Source organism: Pelodiscus sinensis, chromosome 2 (genome assembly GCF_052426305.1).
Source record: "Pelodiscus sinensis isolate ZL-2025 chromosome 2, ASM5242630v1, whole genome shotgun sequence".
NCBI classification, from domain to species: Eukaryota; Metazoa; Chordata; order Testudines; family Trionychidae; genus Pelodiscus; species Pelodiscus sinensis.
The window spans coordinates 119,416,801-119,440,317 of NC_143053.1; the positions used below are offsets into that span (position 1 = coordinate 119,416,801).

Below are 23,517 nucleotides of genomic sequence, written 5' to 3' on the forward strand. Positions count from 1 at the left end.
CAGAAAACTACCAATAATGCTTGCACTCGCTTTGAATGAGCTGTTGCTAACAACAGAAGCATAGGTGACTCGTGGTAGCACCCAGGAAGTGCACTGCCCCAACGTGCCCCTGCCAAAACTTTGATTGCTAAATGAGGTTCTCTTTCTGCCTGTTCCTCTGTGTTGCCTTCCCTGAACCTTCTCCCTTTGCAGGCACTAGTCACCTATGAGCAGAAGCGTGGCCTCTGCTCACATCAGGAACACATGCAGGAGATGATCCAGGATACAATTATTTGAGATGACACCTAGAGACCCTTCATTCTCCCACAATGAAATGAAAACACAATGAAAAGTGGAGCAGACCTGCAGATGGGCTTGGTTAGATCAAGGTAGAAAGAAAGGCATGTCAGACATCCAAAGTACGCAGATGCCTCTCCTCACTGGAAGTATTTGGCTTTGGTAAGAAGACTGGCAGGAAGATGTCCTGATTGACATGAAACTACTTTGGGCTGGAAGGTGCTAAAGAGAAAGATCTACAATTGGTATGTTTTCTTAAAAGCCCTAACTGTCTGACCACAGAGTCACCTCTGAGCTTGGCTAAGGGGAGTACCTAGACATCATGACGGGTTTCCTCCTGGAGTGCACCTGTGGACACATAGGCACTGCTAGCATTGAAGACTTCTCTCATCTAATAGGGGAGAACGGCACCATAAGGTGCATCAATTTTTTTTCCTGCCTCAAAGGGTTCTGGTGTCAATGGAGGCTCCAGTGGGCCTGGGGAATGCTGTGGCTATGGATTCAACTGCCCTTCATGGATAGGAGTGGACACATGCCTAATTGGAGAGTTTGAGGAGTGGCCCTCATGGGGTGGCATGTCTCTTGATTTAGAGAAAGTCTGTCCCTCTAGTTTCTTACTCTTTTGAAGGTAAGACTGGTGCCTCTCTGATGTCCCCCTCACAGAGCCATGGCTGTGCCTGCAAGAGTCTCTCAAGTACCAACGAGTATGGGCACCAATGAGGTGGTGCTAGGCACTGGGTCTTCCGGTTGCGGGTGAGATTGTGGGGACAGAGCCAACTCCATAGGGACAACCATCAATTGCTGGGTCCTCTCCTTCAGAGTGCTAGGGCAAAACTTTTAGATGCAGCAACAGTCCCTTTGGTGACCCTCACCCAGGTACCACAGAGAGGAGGAGTAAGTTACTTACTACACTCCAATCTAAACCACTGTAAAGAACCCAGAATGCCTAGAACCTCAAGGTTTAAATATGCAGTATGAGCCTGACATGGATTAGCAAGGTTTTTACTGCTTAGTGCAATTTCCAAATTAAAAGTTACTTCTATGAGTAGGTTTTTTTCTTTGCATTACATCATCAATTATTCCCTAATTCTTTTGGCTTGCACAGGTTGCTGCTTATCTAACTTAGCGGGAAGCATGCAAAGCAAATATACCCAGAGGAGCAGAGGGAATCCACCAGTGGACGCTACATGATAAATAGTACAATAAGCTGGCATGATTACAGGCTATGCTGCACATTCTTCACTGGAGTTTTGATTTGTTATCTAGGACTGAGTGGAAAACATACGCAAAGGAGGACAGCAGCAAAGGAAGCTAGAGGTTGCTGTATCCAAGTATTTCCATCAGCCTGCAGTCGGTCATTGAGTTACTCACCTCATAGCCCTTTTCCAGCAGGAATTCAGCCAAGTACGAGCCATCCTGAGAAAAGAAAGATAGGAAAATGTTAGAATCCCAGTGACTGAGCTTGGAAGATTTAGACTCATCATGGTTTTTAAAATATTTTGAATCTGTATTGACTGGATACCAGCATACACTTCATTTGTTAAAGTTTAACAAGCAGTACAGTTCAACAGAACACACCAGCAGTAATTTAGAAACAGTCTTCCATTCTCTTGAAACCTTGCATCCAGCTCCTATTTTTAAATACCTAGAGGAGAGGGAGGAATTTTGCTATGAACATCAGATTTCAGAGCTCACGAGGAGAAAGAAAATGAAAAAGCTGAGAACCAATAGAGAGAATACTGACAGAAGACAATGCACATTTTTACCAATTGGCCTCTATCTTAAGCACCGCTGATCATTCCATATAGCAGTGGTTCCCAACCTGCGGTCCGTGGACCTCTGGTGATTTGCAATGGTACTGTAGGGGGGTCTGCAGAAAATTAGTAAAGAAAAAGTAAAATAAGGATCCGTCCCACCATGGGACTGGGACTTTCTCACCCAGGGCTCCCTGTTTGTGACTGGCCACACATATGCTGCCTCCCACTTCCAGCTGCACTGCCATTTAAGCTCCAGCCCTCTCCCCCCTCCCAGTCCTGCAGTGGGCCCAATCCTTACTTCCCCCCCCCCCCTTTTTTTTTTTTAAAACTCCCCAAGGTTCCATGTCCAGCCAAGGGCAGAGTGCTAGGGCAGGAGCTGCCTTTGGCCATGACAGCCCCCTCGCCATATCCTCCATGGATAGGCAGGGGACGGAGGGGACAGGAGCTGAGGAAGCAACGTAGGCCAAGGGACGTGCTGGCCGCCATTTCCCACCACTCTCCGGTGGGGAGGGGAGGTCCGTAAAATTTTCAACAGACTGAAAAGGGGTCTGTATGCTCAAAAAGGTTGGGAGCCACTGCCATAGATAGTATTAATGCTTCCACGGTGACACAGCATGAACTAAGCCTTTAATTTTACTTCACTGGTTTGGTTTCTCAAAATATATGTACTAAAACTTCTATTCCAGTTTACAAACAGGAATGTAAAAACTATTCATAGTTTTCATGTTGCTGGGTTTTTCCTGATTTTGCTTTTTGGAGACAAGGGGGTAATTTAATCTTGTTCATTAGCACTGATGGGATTACCACTAACTATAAATCACTATTTTACACTTTATAACTGTACGATACCCGATATCATTCCCATCATTGCAAAATGTCTCCACGTATGCAATATAAAAGCTACAAAACACATACAGAAAATTGGGCATCCATTCCCAGCAAATTTCCCTTTTTCCCATTTTTTTTCTTACATGAATTACTTGTTTAGAGATAACCCCAATCATGCAAAAATTAATGCAGGTACTTAACACAACATAAACCAGTTGCTCTACTGAAGTCAATTAACCTGCTGTAGAGACTCCAAAAAGTCAATGGGACTACACGCTCACAAAATTTGCAATGTGCATGTCTTTGCAGGGTCAGGTCAAAGACACTATCTACAGTAAAGTGAACACACACATTCATTTAGTTCCATTTTAAAAACATTTTCAGCCTCACAAATTGTGCTACTTGATCTTTCATTTAGTGACAGCGTGGGGGAGGAGAAAATAGTAAAGTAAGCCTTGTTGCTTAATTTGGAATTTGAGATGAACTAGAAGGCTTTAAAATGACAGGGTTGCCAGTAGGGAATGTTTACTATATTGATGCTGAAGTTGTGCATAAATCCATGCAAAATGACAGGGTGTGGTAAACAAGGGACACATTTTGTGGTTAAATTAAAACTCCAGCAGCTTTTCTTATGACTGACCTAAATATTCAGCTGTATAGTTTTTTATAAACTAGTATGGCGAGAAAAGAAAAAATAAAGACTCTTGGCATATACATATTTCTTCTACTACACACAGGATATACATGCATGCAGTTTCTAAATTCTCCTAGTCAGACAAAAATCAGATTATGATGCTGGTTAATTTGGAACATGAGAGGCCAGGTCTGCCATGCCACCAGCGGAAATGTTGGAATAATCTGTGGTTCCATAAATCAAAGGACAAGAATAAGACTCTATAGAAAAAGCATTCACAATATAAAACTTAAAGTAAAAAAACCCTGGAAAGTATGAGGGTTTTTTCAAGAAGCAAGCAGACCTGTAATTTACACATTTTATAATTCCCCCAAGATGAAAAAATAAAAAGTGCTCAGTGTTCTGCCTTGGCTATATAACCTATTAAAAAAGCAGAGGTGAAAGTGCTAGAGACCTGGAGAGCAAGCAAGCGCATGAGCTTAGGGATTTGGCAAGGGGGAGGGGAAAGAGAAAGGGAGGGCTGTGATTATTTAGAAAGTTGATGTGAAACAGACCTGACCAGGATTGAACCCTGTCAATAAGGTCTTGTTCTTCTCACCCGGGCCGTTTCTCAAACTTTCCAACCACACTGGAACATTCTGAACCAGCAGTGGCATTCACTTCCTTTGCACTTCCTTTCCAGGTCTATCAAGTGATAGGGCATGGTTTTACAATGAGTGGGAAACAGGCAGCAAGTGCGAATGCTACTGGTTTCTGGCTTTAACACAGCACAGCTGATTTACTGTCTGGTAATCTCACACAATGCAGATTGATGTGGTCCTGCTTCAAGATACAGTATCTTAGTCACTCCCAAAGTTTCTCATTTCCCTCCCCCTTCTTTTCAGTGCAGTAGGCTGTCAATGATTGCTGTAATCAGAAAAGTGATTAAATTGTCATAGAAGTTTACAACTTGCTAGGTACAGTAAAGTTTCAATCTTTTTCCTAATAAGATTGAGAAGCAAAGCTTATTAAAAGACAAAACAAAAGCAGATACCTTCTTGTCCACAAACACAACTCCCAATTTTTTGCAACTTTCTGGAAAAAAAACAGCTGGAGGGGAATATTTAAGGAAATCAATGTTTAGCTATAAGAGCTCAATTTCTCTCTGTTTTCAGCTTTTTGCTTTTAGTCACATACTCAACAGCCACACTGATTCTTAATATGCATTAGACTAGACATGCTGTATAAAAGCTGGAAAGTTTGTTTGCCAAGGTCTCTTGGAAAGAGAGGACTTCCGTTTCCAGAATGAATCTTTATCTAGCAATATTCATACGCACTTATCACACTTAAAGCCATCTACTTGAAAAGCCTGCTTCATTTTATGTGGAAACTATTCCAAATGTGAAAAAAAATTTATTGTAACTTCTACCCTGTGCTTTGTTCATTCTGGTGGGTGATGAGCTATTTTATTTGTTTTAGAGACACTGTTCTCTGGTTTAATTATATATGAAGCCCCCCTTATAATATGACCCACTTTGATATTTTGAACAATATCAAAACAGGAAGTGTGAAGTCCCATGTCCAGCAGCAGACCAACCATTTAAATAGCAAAGAACTGCTTTTAATAGCATTATAACATGGTTTACCCTTGACAAACAAGGCAGATCAAGATTAGCTTTAGCCCTAGCTTTGGCATTGGTCAAAAACACGTTTAATGGCAATTGTTTTTAAAAATTGCTTTGGTTTTAGCAGAGACTGTATTATCTGCATATGTTAATGTATGGGGTTTGGAGATTCACAATACAGGTCGAACCTCTAAAATGTGGGATTTTCTGGTATGGCAACATCTGCAGGACTAGGGATGTTGCCGTACTAAGAGCCCCAATTGCTGAGATAGGGAACTGGCTAGGAGTACAGTGGCCAGGGAGCAACAGGCAATGGGAAGGGGCCACTAGTGGGGAGCCCTGCTGGATTGGACCAGAGCCCAGTGGCTGTGGCTGTGGCTGGCGGCAAGGAGTGTGGGGAGGTTGCGGGGGGTAGGGAGAATCCAGAAGCAGGGGCACGTGGCCATCAGTGAAGCATTGTCTTCCCCTGGTCTGGCAAACCTTCTGGTTTGGGACCACTCAGGTCCCAAGGATGCTGGACCAGGGAGGATTAGCCTGTAGTACCTTCAGCAAGATATAGTAATTGGAAATTACTCTCTCTCTCTTTAAAAGTCATGCCTCACAATTTGCCTCAAGGGCTACAGTTACACTATGGCTATGTCTACACTGGCAGCTACTTGCGCAAGAACAACTGTTCTTGCACAAAAACTTGCCTACTATCTACAGTGTACACGCGTTCTTGTGCAAGTAAATTTATAGTATAGCATTGTAAAATAGGGCTTCTTCCAGAAGTTATTCCTCTCCCCACGAGGAATAAGCCCTCTTGCGCAAGAGCTCTTCCACAAGAGGGCAGTGTAGACAGGCAACATGAATTTCTTGCGCAAGAAGCCCCTATGGTTAAAATGGCCATCAGAGCTTTCTTGCGCAAGAGAGCGTCCACACTGCCATGGATGGTGTTGCACAAAAGCACATCTCTTGCGCAAAGGCACATGCCAATATAGACGTGCTCTTGTGGAAGACTTTTTGCGCAAGAAGCTGCCAGTGTAGACGTAGTCTATAAGTTTTGCTGCAAAAATCTATGCAAATGAAGCGCAGATTAGCATTTTCCCATGCTTCATTTGCATACTCTTTCGTTCCGTTTTTGCGCTAGGGGTTTTTGCGCAAAAATAGGCAGTGTGGCTGTGGCCATTTTGCGCAAAAAAAAAAAAAAAACTCTCTCCACAAAATCCTTATGGCCTCTCCGGCAAAAACGGAACGAAAGGGTATGCAAATGAAGCACGGGAAAATGCTAATCCACGCTTTATTTGCATAGGCTCTTGCGGCAAAACTCATAATGTAGCCATAGCCAAGGAGAAAATAGTAGATTTCCTTACTGCTAAATCAAGGTGCATCATATTTCTAAAATATTTGAAGGAATATATACGCCTAAATTTTCCATGAGACTGCAATGAGACCATGTCCACATGCAATATATTTTCATAAAGTATTTAAATAGAACTTTAATAAACTTTTCTGCAATATAAATGAGAATCTATTACAAAAGATTCAAGGATATTACAAAGTGATAAATAACCTCAGAAGACTTACATGGTGTATGCAAGATCAGAACTAGGCTTTAAGACTTTAACAAAACTATGTCCTCTCCCTCTGCTGTTTACTTAATGAAACCCTTGAAGGATTTTCTCTTTCAGGACTTTAACCTATCATCCCTGATCAGACATTTATGATCTAGGGAAATATATTCCTTCTTCCCAAAATTTCCTTTATATTAAGGCCAGACAAGTGAATTTTTTCTCTTTCTGGCTCCTGGGAAAAATTAGTGAAAGTGTATGCTACATTTTTAAATCACATGCTCATACACACAAACTAAAGAAACTATTCCCTTACTTCAGGAAAAGAAACACAGAATTAAAGAAAAACATCCCCAGTCCTCTGGTGGGAATCCATTCCCTCCAGGAACTACAGTTCTAGGAATTCCAAAAGCATGAAGAAGGATGACAAGAAACCCTATTCCTTGCCATTCAAAGCCCCCAGAGACTGCCAACAAGTCAGCCAGCTAAATGTTTCTGAAGAAGTAGGCAGCCCTTTCATAACTGACTTGTTGACCTTCCTTAGAAAAACAAAACAAAAAACTGAATCCCATTCACTACAAAACTGCTTTTATTACTATTACCTCTTTAGCCCTACAACACTTTTGATCTTTAACAAAAAACAAAAAAACAAAAACAAAAAAAATCAGACAATTCCCTACCCTGGAAAGCATAAATAATATGGGTAAAATCTTGGTTCCATACAAGTCTATGGCAAAACTCCTATTGATTTCAATGAGGATAGAATTTTACCCTAGATCTTATCCTCCAATACATTTCACATCACTATTGTGATCTCATTATTTCCCCTTCTTTGCATGCCCTAGACACTGTCATTTCTATTCTCCTAGGCCCCCATTTCCTTTCCCCTGCTGTAGGTCAAGCATCTTCTGCTGCTACAATGGTAACAGAATAAGGAAGGAGTAATAGATCCTCAGTGCATGACAGCATTGGATTCCACTGATACAGTGGTTCTATGATTATGGATGATACCATTATATCCATTTTATAAATGGGCACAGTGACTTCTGCAAGATACCTCATTAGCAGAAAAGAACCCCAAAAGCCTCACTTCTAGACCCATACCAGATTACTCTGCCTGCAATGGGATACAGGCAGACATTGAACAATATTAACATAAGGATTAGAAAAGAATCTGTCTATCCACGTTCAACACTGGATTGATGTTGAAGGCATACTCATTAGTCAAATGGTGAAGCTAAATTAGGAAAATTTAGAACTAGGAATAAAAATAATTAAAAATCTCAGGGGGTAGAGGTGTTAGTCTCTAAGGTGCCATAGGACATATATATTATATATATATATTATATATAAATAAAATTAAATGAAGAGGAAATATCAGGCACTGACTGTACATTTTTAACGTTAATTACTCTTGGCAATTTGTCCCCCCATTCTTCAGCAGCACCATTTCATATTGATGGCAAGAGTCATTTCTATTAGGAATGCATACAAAATGTATCAATTAGTATTTTTTAAATTATTGTAATGAAATTCTGGAAGCCAATCACCACAAGTGAATTTCAGAAGGTAGGTGCAATATGACTTTCCAAGTATTCATGGTCTAAAGCAATGGCTCTTAAAGTGTCTTCTGTGACAGTCTTACACAGGGGTGGGCAATAATTTTTTCATCAGTGCCCACTTCAGAAATTTTTGGGCCACTTTAGAAATTTTTGGGCCACATCGGAAGGGGTGGGGCCTTAAGTGGAAGGAGCAGGGCCAGGATATTTCCCTGCTTCCCTATCCACAGACCATGATTGGTCGGGAGTGGAGAAGCGCCTTTCCTCCCCGCCGCCCCCCAGAGGTTCCCCGTAGGCACTCATGCCCATGCCAGTGGGAGGAGACTCTGCGTGCTCCCCCTTATGCCCCTAGGCCCTAGCTGGAGAGGCGGGGTCTCCACGGGCCAGATCAACCCACTTGACAGGCCGCATCCAGCCCACAGAGGCCCTTTTGCCCATCCTAGTCTTACAGGTAGACCCTGGGATCAAGGTTCACTCCCTCCTTGCATCTGCACCCTACCTCTGACCCCCATACTTATCCTGCTCCCCAGCAGCCCCCCTCACAGTGAACCCCCTCATTTTGACCCTACCTCAGAGTCTAGGGGAACCTACAAAGTCTACTAGTCCACCAGAAGAGTTAATCTGGCCTGTGAGAAGCCCCAACCCTCCCTTTCCTTCCCCTACCCTGTCTCCTGTGGGTTAATGGCCCCCAACCCAGGAAGGTTCCTCACCCCTGCCATAAATAAAGACTTAAATAAATTTCCAGTAATTCATTAAGCTAATAAATACTGAAACCTTTTGTTTTGAACATAAATTGATATTTTGCTTTATTTGAAATGAATTTTGGTAAACATGATAAAGTTGAAATGCTTAATCTATTTAATGATTTTGATTAATAATATTTCCTCTCTTACCAGTTATATATGCCCTTTTATGATATAGTTGCCTATTTACATTTTTATGCTCCAGTAATTTGAAATGATTAATTTAGTATTTAAGGTATTTAGATATATGCAAATGAATTTTTTGTCATCATGGGTAGGGCTGGCTGGTGATCCATGAAACAGTTTGCTTTGAGAAGAGTGGGCCATGGGCCAAAAAATTTGTGAACCATTGGTTAAAAGCTCGCATAGTCACTGACCGTGATACTGATCAATCTTTTTTAATCAACAGCAAGTGATGGTCTTTTGTCAAAGACAATTTTGACAGTCAGATTTGATTACTTGGCTTACACAGTTGGAGAATAATATTTGTATATTCTTAAATGGGTGTTTTGTACAAGCCCACATAGTAAAATGGCACCTTTTCATATAACCTAATTTATAAGGGCACTTCACACTCATTCTTATGATAGACAAAATTTGGAGGAAGGAGTGATTACCAACCAATGTTACCTCTAATTTGTCCATTCACATGCAGAATACATTTTATGTGCAATGAGGCATGCACAGATATGCACCACACATGCTGCTGGTTTGGGCACTCTGTTAATCAGCTGCATAGCATTTGAATCTCTCCTTGGTGGCTGCCCACTTAGCTTATAGGGAAACTGCTATCAGTTTGTGTTAAATTAAAATTTCTGTGAAGATATTTAATACAAATGACAGATCTAACTTGAAATACATTTTCAGTAATTCATTAAGCTAGTGAGAGAATGGGGAGGGAGCAAAAACCATATTTCACTCTGAAAAGTTCCACCTACATTTACAGAACTATTCAAACAATTGTTATTAATAAATAGTGCTCATTAATAAAAGGTGCTCATAACTGCAAGTTACCAAAATAACCCTCTTTGAAAAAGTCTGAAAGTAATACAGTAAAATGTTATTTCTGCTGAAAAATACATAATCCAATAATTTCTGATGACATATGGAGGAAACAGGGATTTTTTTTGTAGATACTATAAACAGAACAGTACTGCACTTTGTCTACAGTCTTCAAGCCATATTTGGGAGGAAATTTGAAAGCGTTCAAAAAGGACTTCACTGAAAACATAATTGTGAACCCCCACCTTCTTCCTATATCTTTATGGTGTCCATTATCTATATACACAAGAGATTTTTAAACTTTATACCAAAGTATTCAATTATTAAAAACAAACAACTCCAAGTCATAGGCACAATTCCTACAAGAAACTACATACATCCTAAAGTTATTTATGTAAACAGAGTAAGCAATCCAATTTTACATCAAAACCCCATGTTTATCAACATGTATTAGGCAGCTAAAGACAATTCGCTGAACTGTGGGTATAAACACCATTTTTCCCCTCCCAAGTGAAATCTCAGATTGGTTACAAGGTTTGATCCATCATATTTCAGTCTTAATGGAACTCAGTCTCTCTTCTCTTTTGTACTTTAATACAGAAATTAATACTTCAGATTAAGGATGTTAAATACTGAGTAATTTACTAGTTGAGTAGTTGATGGAATTTCCATCAACTAGTCGATAGGCACTTCCGCATTACTTGTTTGAAATGTACACAACTGGGGCTCTTGTACATTTCAAAGGAGGAATGCAGAACTCCAGGTGCAGCCAGGGGCCACTGTGAAGTCCTGCTGACTCCGGGCTCCATGAGGGCGCTTCCACTTTGAAATATACACGAGTCCCCAGAGGGGGCTCTTGTGCATTTCAAAGTGGAAGCGCCCTCATGGAGCCTGGGTCAGTGGGGTAGTCAGAGTCCCCCACTATCCCAGGGCTCCATGCTGCACTGATTCCTCAGCTGATCCCAGACTCTGCAAAGCATTTCCACACAACCCGAGATCAGCTAAGGCCTCCCCAGCTGACTCCAGGCTCTGCGTGCTTTAAAATGATGCGCTGAAACCTGGAATCAGCTGGCGTGTCCCCAGCTGACTCTGGGCTCCATGCAGCACTGCTGCTTTGAAATGCATTTGCTTATCAGATCATCGACTAGTCCTTAACATCCTTAATTCAGATTTCATTCACCTGTTATCCTCATGTACAGTAGGGTGTTCGTACAGGAGGGTGTGCAATGTTACCATGCAACTGCACAGAACAGAAAACTGGAATAGCAGCCTAAGTTTTGACTTTCTGGCTTTGTGGGTTTAACTTAAACTAAACTAACAATACAACATTTTAGTGCAATGTTCTTTTTAAAAACATATTATTTGAAACATCTTTACTTTGATCATACTGAATTCATTGATATCAATTGAAGCCTTCCAGCTGAATTGTTGCTTTGATTAGTCAATAAGGTGGCAGGGGGAGGGGAGGGAGGGCACGGAGAGAACTGCAGAGCCACAGCAGGGTTAGCTCCTGGCTAGGGAGCTAACCCTGTTGCAACTCTGCCTTTTAAATGTGTTAAGAGCCCTCAGTCTCTTAATACATTTTAAAAACAGAGGCGCAGCGTCTGGGATCAGATACGAGCCAGGAATCAGTTGATTCGTGGCTTGTGTCCTCCACCTCCCTTGCCCCACCGGAGATGGTGCTGGGGGAAAGCGACTAGTTGAGTCACTACTCAACAAGTATATGCTTATCAGGGTACTCGACTAGTCGCTTACAACCCTAACATGGATTTACAAGCATGATGAGCGCATCAGTTTAAATTGTAGCAGGGAAGTGGGGAGTGGCTGGATATTAGGAAAAACTCAACTGTCAAGGTAGTTAAGCACTGGAATTAACTGCCATGGGAGACTGAACTCTAACCTGCTCTTAAAAAATCCCAGAGATGTAGACAAACACCTATCAGGCTTGGCCTTAGGGTTGCAACTTCCCAACTGACAAAACCTAACACCCTTGCCTCTCTCCCTTCTCCAAGCCTCCCCCCACCAATTCTTCACTCCATCTCTCATTTGTTATTCCCCCTCCTTACTTGCTCATTTTCATAGGGTGAAGGCATTAGCTGGGGGTGAGATTCCAGGGTGCAGAAAAGGGTTCTGAGCTGGGAGGGTTGAGACTGAGGAGTTTGGAGGGAGGAGGGGATTCTGGGTCGAGTTAGGTGTTCGGGTATGAAAGAGGGCTGAGGTGGTGGCTCTGGGGTGGGGCCAGAAACAAAGGGTCAGGTTGCAGAAGCAGAATCCAGGCTGGGTCATAAATGCAGAAAATGGGGAAGGAGAACTCCAGTTGGGGCCAGGAATGAGGAGCTTGCGGTGCAGGTGGGTGCTCCATGCTGGACCAAGGGGTTTGGTGCGCAGGAGGGGGAGCAAAGCTGAGGCAAGGCTTGGGGGCACAGGTTCCAGATGGAGCTCACCTTGGACAATTTCTCACATCGCCTTGGTGCTGAGGGCCACACATCCCTCAGTACCAAAGTGGAGGTGTACACAATGCTATCCACACAGGAAAGACCACACAAAAAAATTAAGAAAAAAAAACTCATCTTGTAACAGGAATACAATGATATACAACAGAATAATTGTTTTGTTCAACTCAAAAAAGTATTGTCTGTTTTCAGAGACAAGTACCCTTTGTTAACCAAACAGATTACACACTTCAAATATAGAATACTAACCAAAAGCAAAGAACTGTGTCCCTGTTAAATAAAGATAAAATTAGTGTTTGTGCAAGGTGGTAAGAGTGATAGAATCAGAGTGTTAAGCCATCTATTCACCCACACAGTAAGTACAGTATTGAAAAATATCTATACACATACCTATATACAGAAAATAGCATTCAATATGTGTATTTAAGATCTGGCCATTATGAGCTATTATCACCTACTAATTTTGACCATCTCACAGACCCATAGACTTTAAGGTCAGAAGGGACCATTATGATCATCTAGTCTGACTCCCTGCACAGTGCAGGACACAGAATCTCACCCACCCCTCTTAGAATAATCCTCTCACCTATGTCTCAGATACTGACGCCTTCAAATACTTTGAAGGCCCCAAGATGCAGAGAATCCTCCAGCTGTGATCTGTGCCCCATGCTACAGAGGAAGGCGAAAAACCTCCAGGGTCTCTGCCAATCTACCCTGGAGGAAAATTCCTTCCCGACCCCAAATATGGCGATCAGCTAAACCCTAAGCATGTGGGCAAGACTCACCAGCCAGACACCCAGAAAGTTCTCTATAGTAACTCCTATCATCCCTCCATTGACCTGTTTCCCACTGATAATGAATGGTCAATTAGTTACCCAGATCATGTTCTCATCAAACCATCCCCTTATCACAGAATCACAAAACTGGAAGAGACAAAAGAAGGTCATCAATTCCAGTCCCCTGCTCTAGGCAGGACCAATCCCATTTAAATCAACCCAGCCAGGGCTTTGTCAAGCCAGAACTTAAACACCTGTAGGGATGGAGACTCCACTACTTCCCTAGGTAACCCATTCCAGTGCTTCAACACACTCCTAGTGAAATAGTTTTTCCTAATATCCAACCTGCACCTCTCCCACCACAACTTGAGACCATTGCTCCTTGTCCTGCCATCTGTCACTACTGAGAACAGCCTCTCTCCATCCTCTTTGGAACCTCCCTTCAGGAAGTTGAAGGCTGCTATCATATCCCCCCTCACTCTTCGCTTCTCCGGACTAAACAGACCCAACTCCTCATAGGTCATATGCTCCAGGCCCCTAATCATTTTGGTTGCCCTCCGCTGGACCCTCTCCAATGCGTCCACATCCTTTTTGTAGTGGGGGGCCCAGAACTGGACACAGTACTCCAGATGTGGCCTCACCAATGCCGAATAAAGGGAAATAATGACATCTCTGGATCTGCTGGCAATGCTCCTCTTAATGCAACCTAATATGCCATTAGCCTTCTTGGCTACAAAGGCACACTGTTGACTCATATCCAGCTTCTCATCCACTGTAACCCCAGGTCCTTTTCTGCAGAACTACTACTTAGCTGGTTGGTCCCAAGCTTGTAACTACGCTTGGGATTTTTCCGTCCCAAGTGCAGGACTCTACACTTATCCTTGTTGAACCTCATAAGATTTCTTGTGGCCCAATCCTCCAATTTGTCTAAGTCACTCTGGACCCTCTCTCTGCCCTCCAGCGTATCTACCTCTCCCCCTGGCTTAGTGTCATCTGCAAACTTGCTGAGGGTGCAATCCATCCCCTCATCCAGGTCATTAATAAAGATATTGAACAAAACTGGTCCTAGAACCGAACCTTGGGGCACTCTGCTAGAAACTGACCGCCATCCTGACATCAAGCCGGCCTTCTAGCCATCTTTCTATCCATCTTACCGTCCATTTATCCAATCCACATTCCCTTAACTTGCTGGCAAGAATATTGTGGGAGACCGTATCAAAAGCCTTGCTAAAGTCAAGGTATATAACATCCACTGACTTTCCCATGTCCACCGAGCCAGTTACCTCATCGTAGAAGCTAATCAGATTGGTCAGGCACAACTTGCCCTTTGTGAATCCATGCTGACTATTCCTAATCACTTTCCTCTCATCCAAGTGTCTCAAAATGGATTCCTTAAGGATCCCTTGCATGATTTTTCCAGGAACCGAGGTAAGACTCACCAGCCTTTAGTTCCCTGGATAGTCCTTCTTCCCTTTTTTGAAGATGGGCACTACATTTGCCTTTTTCCAATCATCTGGGATTTCTCCCGATCTCCACGACTTTTGAAAGATAATGGCCAAAAGCTCCTCAATGACAGTTGCCAACTCCCTCAGTACCCTCGGATGCATTAAGTCCGGACCCATGGATTTGTGTACTTTTAGCTTTTCTAAGCAGTTCCTAACCTGTTCTTTACCCACCAAGGGCTGTCGATCTTCATCCCATCTTGCATCACTTAGCGCAGAAGTCCATGAGCCGACCATGACCGTGAATACAGAGGCAAAGAAAGCATTGAGTACTTCAGCTTTCCCCACATCATCTGTCACTAGGTTACCTCCTTTATCTATTAGGAGCTGCACACCCTCTCTGGTTATGTCTACACTACCCTCCTAGTTCGAACTAGGAGGGTAATGCAGGCATACCGCACTTGCAAATGAAGCCCGGGATTTGAATTTCCCGGGCTTCATTTGCATAAGCCGGGTGCCGCCATTTTTAAATCCCGGCTCGTTCGAACCCCGTGCCACGTGGCACGGACTAGGTAGTTCGGACTAGGCTTCCTAGTCTGAACTACTGTTACTCCTCATTCCACGAGGAGTAATGGTAGTTCGGACTAGGAAGCCTAGTCCAAACTACTTAGTCCGTGCTGAGTGTAGCCGCGCGGCACGGGGTTTGAACGAGCCGGGATTTAAAAATGGCGGCGCCCGGCTTATGCAAATGAAGCCCGGGAAAATCAAATCCCGGGCTTCATTTGCAAGTGCGGTATGCCTACATTACCCTCCTAGTTCGAACTAGGAGGGTAGTGTAGACATACCCTCTGATCACCTTCTTCTTGTTAACATGCCTGTAGAAACCTTTTTTGTTATCCTTCACATCCTTAGCCAGTCACAATTCCATTTGCGCTTTCACCTTCCGGATAACCCCCCGACATTCTCGAGCTATACATTTAAACTCCTCCCTGGTTATTTGTCCAAGTTTCCACTTTTTGTAAGCTTCCTTTTTGTGCTTAAATTCACCAAGGATTTCCCCTGTAAGCCAATCCGGTCTCCTACCATGTTTGCCTCTCTTGCTACGCGTCGGGATGGTTTCTTTCTGTGCCTTCAATAAGGCTTCTTTAAAATACTGCCAGCTGTCCTGGACTCCTTTCCCCTTCATGTTAGCATCCCAGGGGATTCTGCCCATCAGGTCTCTGAGGGAGTCAAAATTTGCTTTTTTGATGTCCAAGGTGTGTATTTTACTACTCTCTTTTCTTCCTTCAGTCAGGATCCTGTAATCTACCATCTCATGATCACTGCTTCCCATGTTGTCACCCACCTCTACTTCCCCTATTAGTTCCTCCCTGTTTGTGAGCACTGCAAATATCACTGCAAACAGCTGAATACCAGATCAGATCATCTGCAGGGACTAGCAAACTGGGTCACATATGAATAAAAAATGTGTGACATCTGTATCTCAACAACAAAGCACTCACACTACTGAGTATCTTCCAATATTTAAATCAACCAATAAGCTACCACCATTATAAGCAGTTGATGCTTTTTGTTTTTGTTATTTTATTTTAATGGTATATATTTAGCAATGGAAAACTCAAGAAGACATAGGAACACCTACGTGAAATATTAGAAAACCAGACCAACTGAGACTAGTAGGCAAACATATTTCAACTTTTGTTTTGGATTCCAGCCAGTTTGAAAGAAAATTCACCTTGGATGGAGATCAACAGAAAATACACACAGAGACAAAACAGACTTCAGTGACTTCTCCTTTGGAATAACAGTGGGAAATAAATCATAATAAAAATTATGCTAAAGAAAACTGTTTGTCACGTTATCTTTAACAGCTGAAGGATTCACCATTTCTGAGACAGAGGCATAAATATAATATCTACCTGCAGCAGCCTTGCTTCTTGTGTCCCAGAGGAAAGGAAAGTAAAGCAAAGCAGTAACACTGCTTCCACAGGTGCCAGGCACAGAGGAGAGATTAGTGCCACGATCAACACTGCAGCTTCCTCCTCATAATTAAGGGAGCTTTCCAACACTGATGCTCAGTGCCCTAATACTTGCCATTTTCTAGACCAGGTCCAACAAACATTTATATTTTCCAAACTGACTGGCAGGAAAATTATTCACACCAAGCCAACAGAAGATCATTGCTCTCCTAACTCCCAGAACTAAAAGTCGATGAGGGAGATCTGAGGTGTTTCACGTGCAACATCAAGTATTTGAATTTATTGTTTTGTACATTTTTACAGAACTAATTGCTCTAAAATCACATGCAGAAAAATCATTTGAAAGATGCCTTATTTAAGGAGACATTTATAGCCAAATGTAGGAAAATTCTTGTTCTGTTTGTGTTGGAGATGCAACACAGTAAACTTACTTTAATTTTTATGATGTGTTGCATGCATGGAAACTTTGGTATAAAGTACAGAATACACGATGTGAACTTTACAGTCTTTATATATTTCAATTTTACGTTACATAGAATTTACTTGGGTAGAAGGGATGGCCCAAATGTGAGTTGTGGATGTTTATGTATCAAGATACTGGGACAGAGACAGTGCAATTAATGACATGCTCTGCAGCCAATGGAATGCACAGTGACTCTATCTAGCACTTCAGATTCTGAGATAGGGAAGATTGCCAGTGAAGAAGACCTCTCAGGTATAATTTCTGCTTGTCAGGACAGCCAAAACCAAACCTTTAATATTGCTATGATGGATTCAAGAATAAACAGCAAAGAGTTGGGCATCGATAGGTAGGAAGACTGGACTGCTGTGTCATGCTCTTTCATTAATAGGGCCATTTGAAGATGCTTATTTTGTGGCATCACTGAATGGTATATTATTCAAAAATCACCACTCAATTTCATGTATCCAACACACTTTTCTTGTCTCAAAGTACCTTCATATTTGTCAGATTTTTTTGAGCAGCAGTGTAAATATGCTTCATGCCAGTTTTTGAACAGTCCAGAGACGTTAACGTATCTGCTGTATACTGCAATCCAAAATAAATGAAATACCTAAATTAGGTTGTCTGAGATAAACCCTGGTTTGGTGTGTCAAAACTTCCGTATAATAGAAGTATTCAGTAACTCAGACAAGAAAAAAAGAACAACAAAGAATGACATTTACAAACGAAGAAGCCTACCTATATAGTAAATCTATTTGTGTCTAAGATATTTTATTAGAATAAACAAATATAGCTCGGTTAACATTAGCCCTTCAACTTAATGTTCTTGTGGCACATGGACATCTCCTTTGTAAATATCAAGTGTTTAGATTGCACATATACTAACCTTCCCACTGGCAAGAAGCAAACCAGGATGGAATAATCTCTAGTAGATAGACTGGAAATGGATTAAAATATTTTTTTCAGAAGGTTGAAAGAGGCCTCCTATAATTTGCGTATACTGTACAATGCCTTGTGAACCAAACGTTGTGGCTTATCTTTCAACAGCTTAAAAAAACCCATCCCAGTTTCATTAATTGCCACGGTTCCTGTCTAAAGGTTGATCAGACAAAGAAAGTGAGCAATGAGGTCTGTTTACAGTACAGGTAGTTCCTGGGTTACGTACAAGATAGGGACTGTAGGTATGTTCTTAAGTTGAATTTGTATGTAAGTCGGAACTGGCGTCCAGATTCAGCCGCTGCTGAAACTGACCAGCGGCTGACTACAGGAAGCCCGAGGCAGAGTTTCTCTGCCCCGGGCTTCCTGGAATCAGCCACTGATCAGTTTCAACAGCGGCTGAATCTGGACGCCTGGAACAGAGCAGCTGGGGCGCTGCCGGGTAGGTCCCCGCAGCGCCGCACCTCGGCGCTGCGGGGACCAACCCGGCAGTGCTCCAGCTGCTCTACCTCAGGCGTCCGCGAGAAAAGCCTGGTCCGCTGGGGGGGAGGGCGCACTAGTTGGGAGACGCAGAGCCACTTTTCTCACCCCGGAGAACGCGGGCGGCGAGAAAAGCCCCATTCGTAAGTACGGATCCGACATAAGTCGGATCCGCGTAACTCGGGGATTGCCTGTATCTGTGAGAAACACACTTAGGGGTAGGCAACAATGTTGGAAAGTCACTGGGATATCTGCCTATCTTCCTTTTATTCAGAATACAGTATAAATCTTCTTTATGAATTGAATATAACACCTCACAAGGCACAGGCACAAGGATTATTTTAGTACTTATTCAGACTGCCTTATGGAGGAACTTCGCTAGGATCATAGGAAGGCTGTTGAAAGTGAATCTTTGTTGAAGCCAAAGCAATAATATAGCTTAAAATGTTCCCACATCAGTTCTCTTTAAATGCAGTGTTATTTTATAATCTTGCATCAATCTATGAAAACAGAAGAACTATTTAAAAGTACTTTAATAAAGAAGCTTTTAAGAAATGTAAAACAAGTAATTTTTTGACATCTCTTGCTTTAAACTTTTCTTATGAGCTGTTGCACTGGTCTGAAAGTGTCTAAATTTAACTGACTTTACAAGTTGTGGTGAGACTATACAGGGCAAATTTTAGCCACTTTTTGTTTTCATTCACAGTAATTTCCTCAAAACACAGGAGTTTTTTTAGCAGTTATTGTTAATTGCCTTGCATCCCGGAAACAGCAGGAAATACTAAGGAAACCTCCCTGTCTAATTTACTTTGCAGACTGCTCTCTGAAATTTATTTCTGATTAGGTTAATGATAAAGTACTGAAGCCAAGCAACACAGTATCATGGCCTTACCTCATTTACAGAAATACTTGGATTTTCAAGAGAAAAATCCTTAATCCAGTAGTTTGTTAAAACTAACATATAGGAAAAGTCAACTTAATTTTTGCAACACTTTAAGACGACAAAAGATTCTTTTAGCTAACATTACTACCCTGTTACACTGAACAATCATAACATTTAGAAACAAAGCCTTTAATTAAATTGTAAATATCATGCAACAGTAAAGTATAGTAGGGCCTGATTTTCAAGATGTAACAGGAACAATGGTCACTGACTCAGAACCTTTGCTGCTCAACACCTTTGGAAACCAAGCACGTTAGTGTAAGAAGTTCGTAAACAAAAAAAAAAGTGTGTATTTTTTCTAAGGCTGCAGCTTGATGATGTCCGAGACAAAACAACAAAAATGGCTGCCCATCGCAGGTGAGCCATAGCCAGTTACACCCCAAGGCTGGTATAGGGTGTAACATCCCTTTCGAACTTCATGTATTGCGGGGACTGACAGATGAAACCATAAAGTGAATGTTGAACCACTAGAACCAGATTTTTAAACAATGCTTCTGCTTCATTTAAATACAGTAGGCCAAAGCAGACAATTCCCCTGGAAGTAATAACTGCTATGCCAAGACAGAACTAAATATCTCCAAAACACAAGAACAATAGATATTTTAAAAACATAACAAAAAAGTGTCACTCCTTCCCTCTTAAACATTCAAAAGTTTGTACAATCATATTTATATGTACAACTACAGGCCGGCCTCGCTATATATAAGTTCAACATATATTCCAAAAAACTTTCACTTAAATTGAAAACTTAAAGCAGGGAATTTTTTTTCCCCCCATGGCTGGTGTTTTTTGCGTAACTTCAGAGCAGGGAATGGGAAGACTTCTAAACATACCAGATCCTACAAATGTCAACGACTTCAGTGCAGAACGGATGTATAGTGACTGATAGTGGGGACACACTGTAACATTTACCCAGCATTTCCCAAGTCATTAACTCAATGGGGGGGGGGGGGAATGAAAGGAAAAAAATGTACATGCGTTATTTAAATTATTGTATTTTTCAAATAGTTATTTTATGAAGTTTTCATTTAGGATTTCTTTAAAAAGGGATGGTTAAAATGTGTCCATTTAATTTTTTTGTACATTTTTTTAAATGGGAATTCCATCAAATATATATTTTAATGCATCCCTATAAACTCCTGTCATTCACTATGTTTTAACCAAAAATGGGCTATCATCAGTTTCATTCCCAATACAATTTTATTATAGTTTTCAAAACTATAGTTTTTTAATTTTTCTGTGCCTAAAAAGCATACCATAGGTTGAAATGCTCTAAACCAGGACACTCTGGTCCGGCAACATCCCTGGTCTGGATGGCTCATTAGAGGGCCAGCATCAGGCAGCCCTGAGGTGTCTTATGGGGCTGGCAGGATGGTGAGGCTGGCAGCAGGCGGGGATCCAGACAAAAGGGCTTGGGGAGAGCTGTGGCAGGTGGGGCCACAAATTACCTGCCCCCCTCAGTGTGGCAAAATCCCTCATCTGGGACCTGTCTGCTTTAGCTCTCTTCTATAAAGTTTATAGAGAAGAAATCCCATTCCAGGAATATCTAAACCCTGACACTGCTTTAAATCTGTATACTAAATCTGGTAGTCCTAGCTCTTGCTATAGCCATAGTTTCCCCAATTATCACCTCTAATATCATTATATCATAGACATTAAGCCCCCCCCCATCCGTCCTCTGTTCTAAAATCTGATTTGTCTATTTTATGTGTGCTCACTTTTTTTGATTGTATCCCTTTGGTATATATGGTCATGCCAATTTTCTTCCACAGTTTGATCTGAGGAAGTGGGTCTGGTCCGCGAAAGCTCATCACCTAATAAACCATCTTGTTAGTCTTTAAAGTGCTGCATAGTCCTGTCTTTTGTTTCAGCAAGACCAGACTAACACGGCTACATCTCTATTACATTTAGGAAGAGTTCTTGAGCAGACAGTCAAAAATCTTTCAAATATACAGAAGACTAGAAGCCTTACCCAGTGTGGCTATGGTTCCTTCAGAACAGAAGGCTAGGGGATACAGGAGTAACAAAAGGAGCTTGGAGATATCGGGGGAATCGAGTCAGGAGATTGGGAGTTGGGGAGTGAGGATGGGCACAGGACGGAGTGGAAGTGCAGGAGTCAGGGCAATGGCTGAGAAAGGGCTCTTGGCAGGGAGCGAGGAGTGCAAGAGTCAGGAAAGGGGGTTGAGAGGTGTGGTGGGACTAGGGAGCAGCGGCAAAGGTCCCAGGGCCAGCTTCTCCCAAAAGTTAGCGGTGCTTGCTGCCCTCCTGTTTTCATTTTGGGGTATAACTGTCCCGCTTTCCATTTGATAAGAAGCTATTCATATTCCATGCATACCCCATTGTCCTGGAACAACCTGACCTTTCTTTAACTTATGATATGAAGAAGCAGCATCCTAGCTCTTACCATTTATGAGGAGTTCTTGAGCTAACAAACTCAGTGACAGACAAACATGAACAAATAAGAAGACAGCAGAAAGAAGACAGCATTATATTCAATATCACTGTATTACAAGCAATTAGAAACACTATCCCAGAGCATACCACTGCCAATCTGATAGTAGACCTACGTAACTTTGTTCTCACCCACAATTATTTCCAGTTTGGGGACAACTTATACCTCCGGATCAATGGCACAGCCAGGAGTATCCGCATGGCCCCACAGTACACGAATGTCTTTATGGCTGATTTAGAACGACATTTCCTCAGATCCTGTCCCCTTTTATCCCTTCTCTACCTACGCTACATCGATGACATTTTATGATCTGGACCCATGGCCAAGAAACACTGGATGCATTCCACAGAGACTTTAACAACCTACACCCCATCATCACTCTCAGCTTGGAGCATTCTATATTAGAGATCCATTTCCTGGACACTACTGTACAAATCATAGGCATCCTTCGATCCCGAAGGATCATGGGTTTGTGCCCTGTTGGACTGATTCGAGCAGCGTCTTCTGTGGCTGTGCAATCCAACCCGGGAATGGCAGTCCTTTCTGCACTGTGAGTAGCAGTAGGCTGATGTCGCTCTGGTATCACGGGCACGGATCTTCCTGAGGGTTCTCTTATCTTCCGCTTCCTTCACCAAGGAAGTTTCACTCCCTTGGAAGAGCTTCCTTCACTCCCTGTTTCCAGGCATACTTGTCTAAGGCGAGCGAATGCCAGGTGTTCGCACTGATAGAAAGCGCCGAGGTCACGCTTGCACGAGTCCTTATAGCGCAATTTAGGTCGCCCTTTCGGCCTCATTCCAGACGCCAAAGAGAAGGTCCTCCGGTATTCGGCCATCCAACACGTGAGAGACATGGCCAAGCCAGCGTATACGCCTCTGCTTGAGAAGGGTGAACATGGAAACGGTGCCCACCCTCTTAAGCACTGCGCTATTGGGGATCTTGTCCTGCCAAGAGATACCGAGTAAACGCTTAAGGCACTGCATATGGAATGTGTTGAGCCGCTGCTCTTGTTTTGAGCACAAAGTCCATGTTTCACTAGTGTATAACAGTGTGATCAAAACACAGGCTGTGTAGACCTGCACCTTGGTGTGTACAGTGAGCTTATTATTGGCCCATACTCTCTTTATCAGCCTGGAGAAGGTTGTGGCGGCTCTTCCAACGCGCTTGTTAATCTCGCTATCAAATGACAAGTTGTCTGAGATCATGGAGCCTAGGTACATGAACTCATGGACGACTTCTAGTTCGTAATCTAACACACTGATAAGTGGCTCGCTACCCACGCTTTGGCCCATCACCTGGGTCTTCTTTAAACTGATTGCGGGGCCGAATTCCATACACGCGTCCGCAAAGCAAGTTATGAGTGACTGCAGTTCCTGCTGAGTGTGAGTAGCAATAGCTGTATCATCAGCAAAAATGTACTCCCTTAGACGCTTCGTAAACACCCTGGTCTTTGCTCTTAGCCTCGACAGTTTGAAGAGGTTGCCGTCCGTCCTCGTGCGGAGAAAGATGCCCTCTGTAGCAGCTCCAAAGGCATATTTGAGCAAAACTGCCAAGAAGATGCCGATCAGTGTTGGCGCCAGCACGCACCCCTGCTTCACTCCGCTGAGAATCTTGAAGGGTTCAGATATGGATCCATCGTATAC

At 42.5% G+C, this 23,517-nt stretch overlaps 1 protein-coding gene across 2 annotated transcripts in view; it reads right to left on the minus strand.

The window, feature by feature from the left end:
- The window catches only part of GMDS (GDP-mannose 4,6-dehydratase), a 548,706-nt gene that overhangs the window by 442,452 nt on the left and 82,737 nt on the right, over positions 1 to 23,517 (minus strand). For both annotated transcript variants that reach the window (XM_075921351.2, XM_075921350.2), the window contains exon 2: positions 1,648 to 1,692. In XM_075921351.2, coding sequence (XP_075777466.1) covers positions 1,648 to 1,692 — 45 coding nt within the window. The remainder of the gene's footprint in view (positions 1 to 1,647; positions 1,693 to 23,517) is intronic.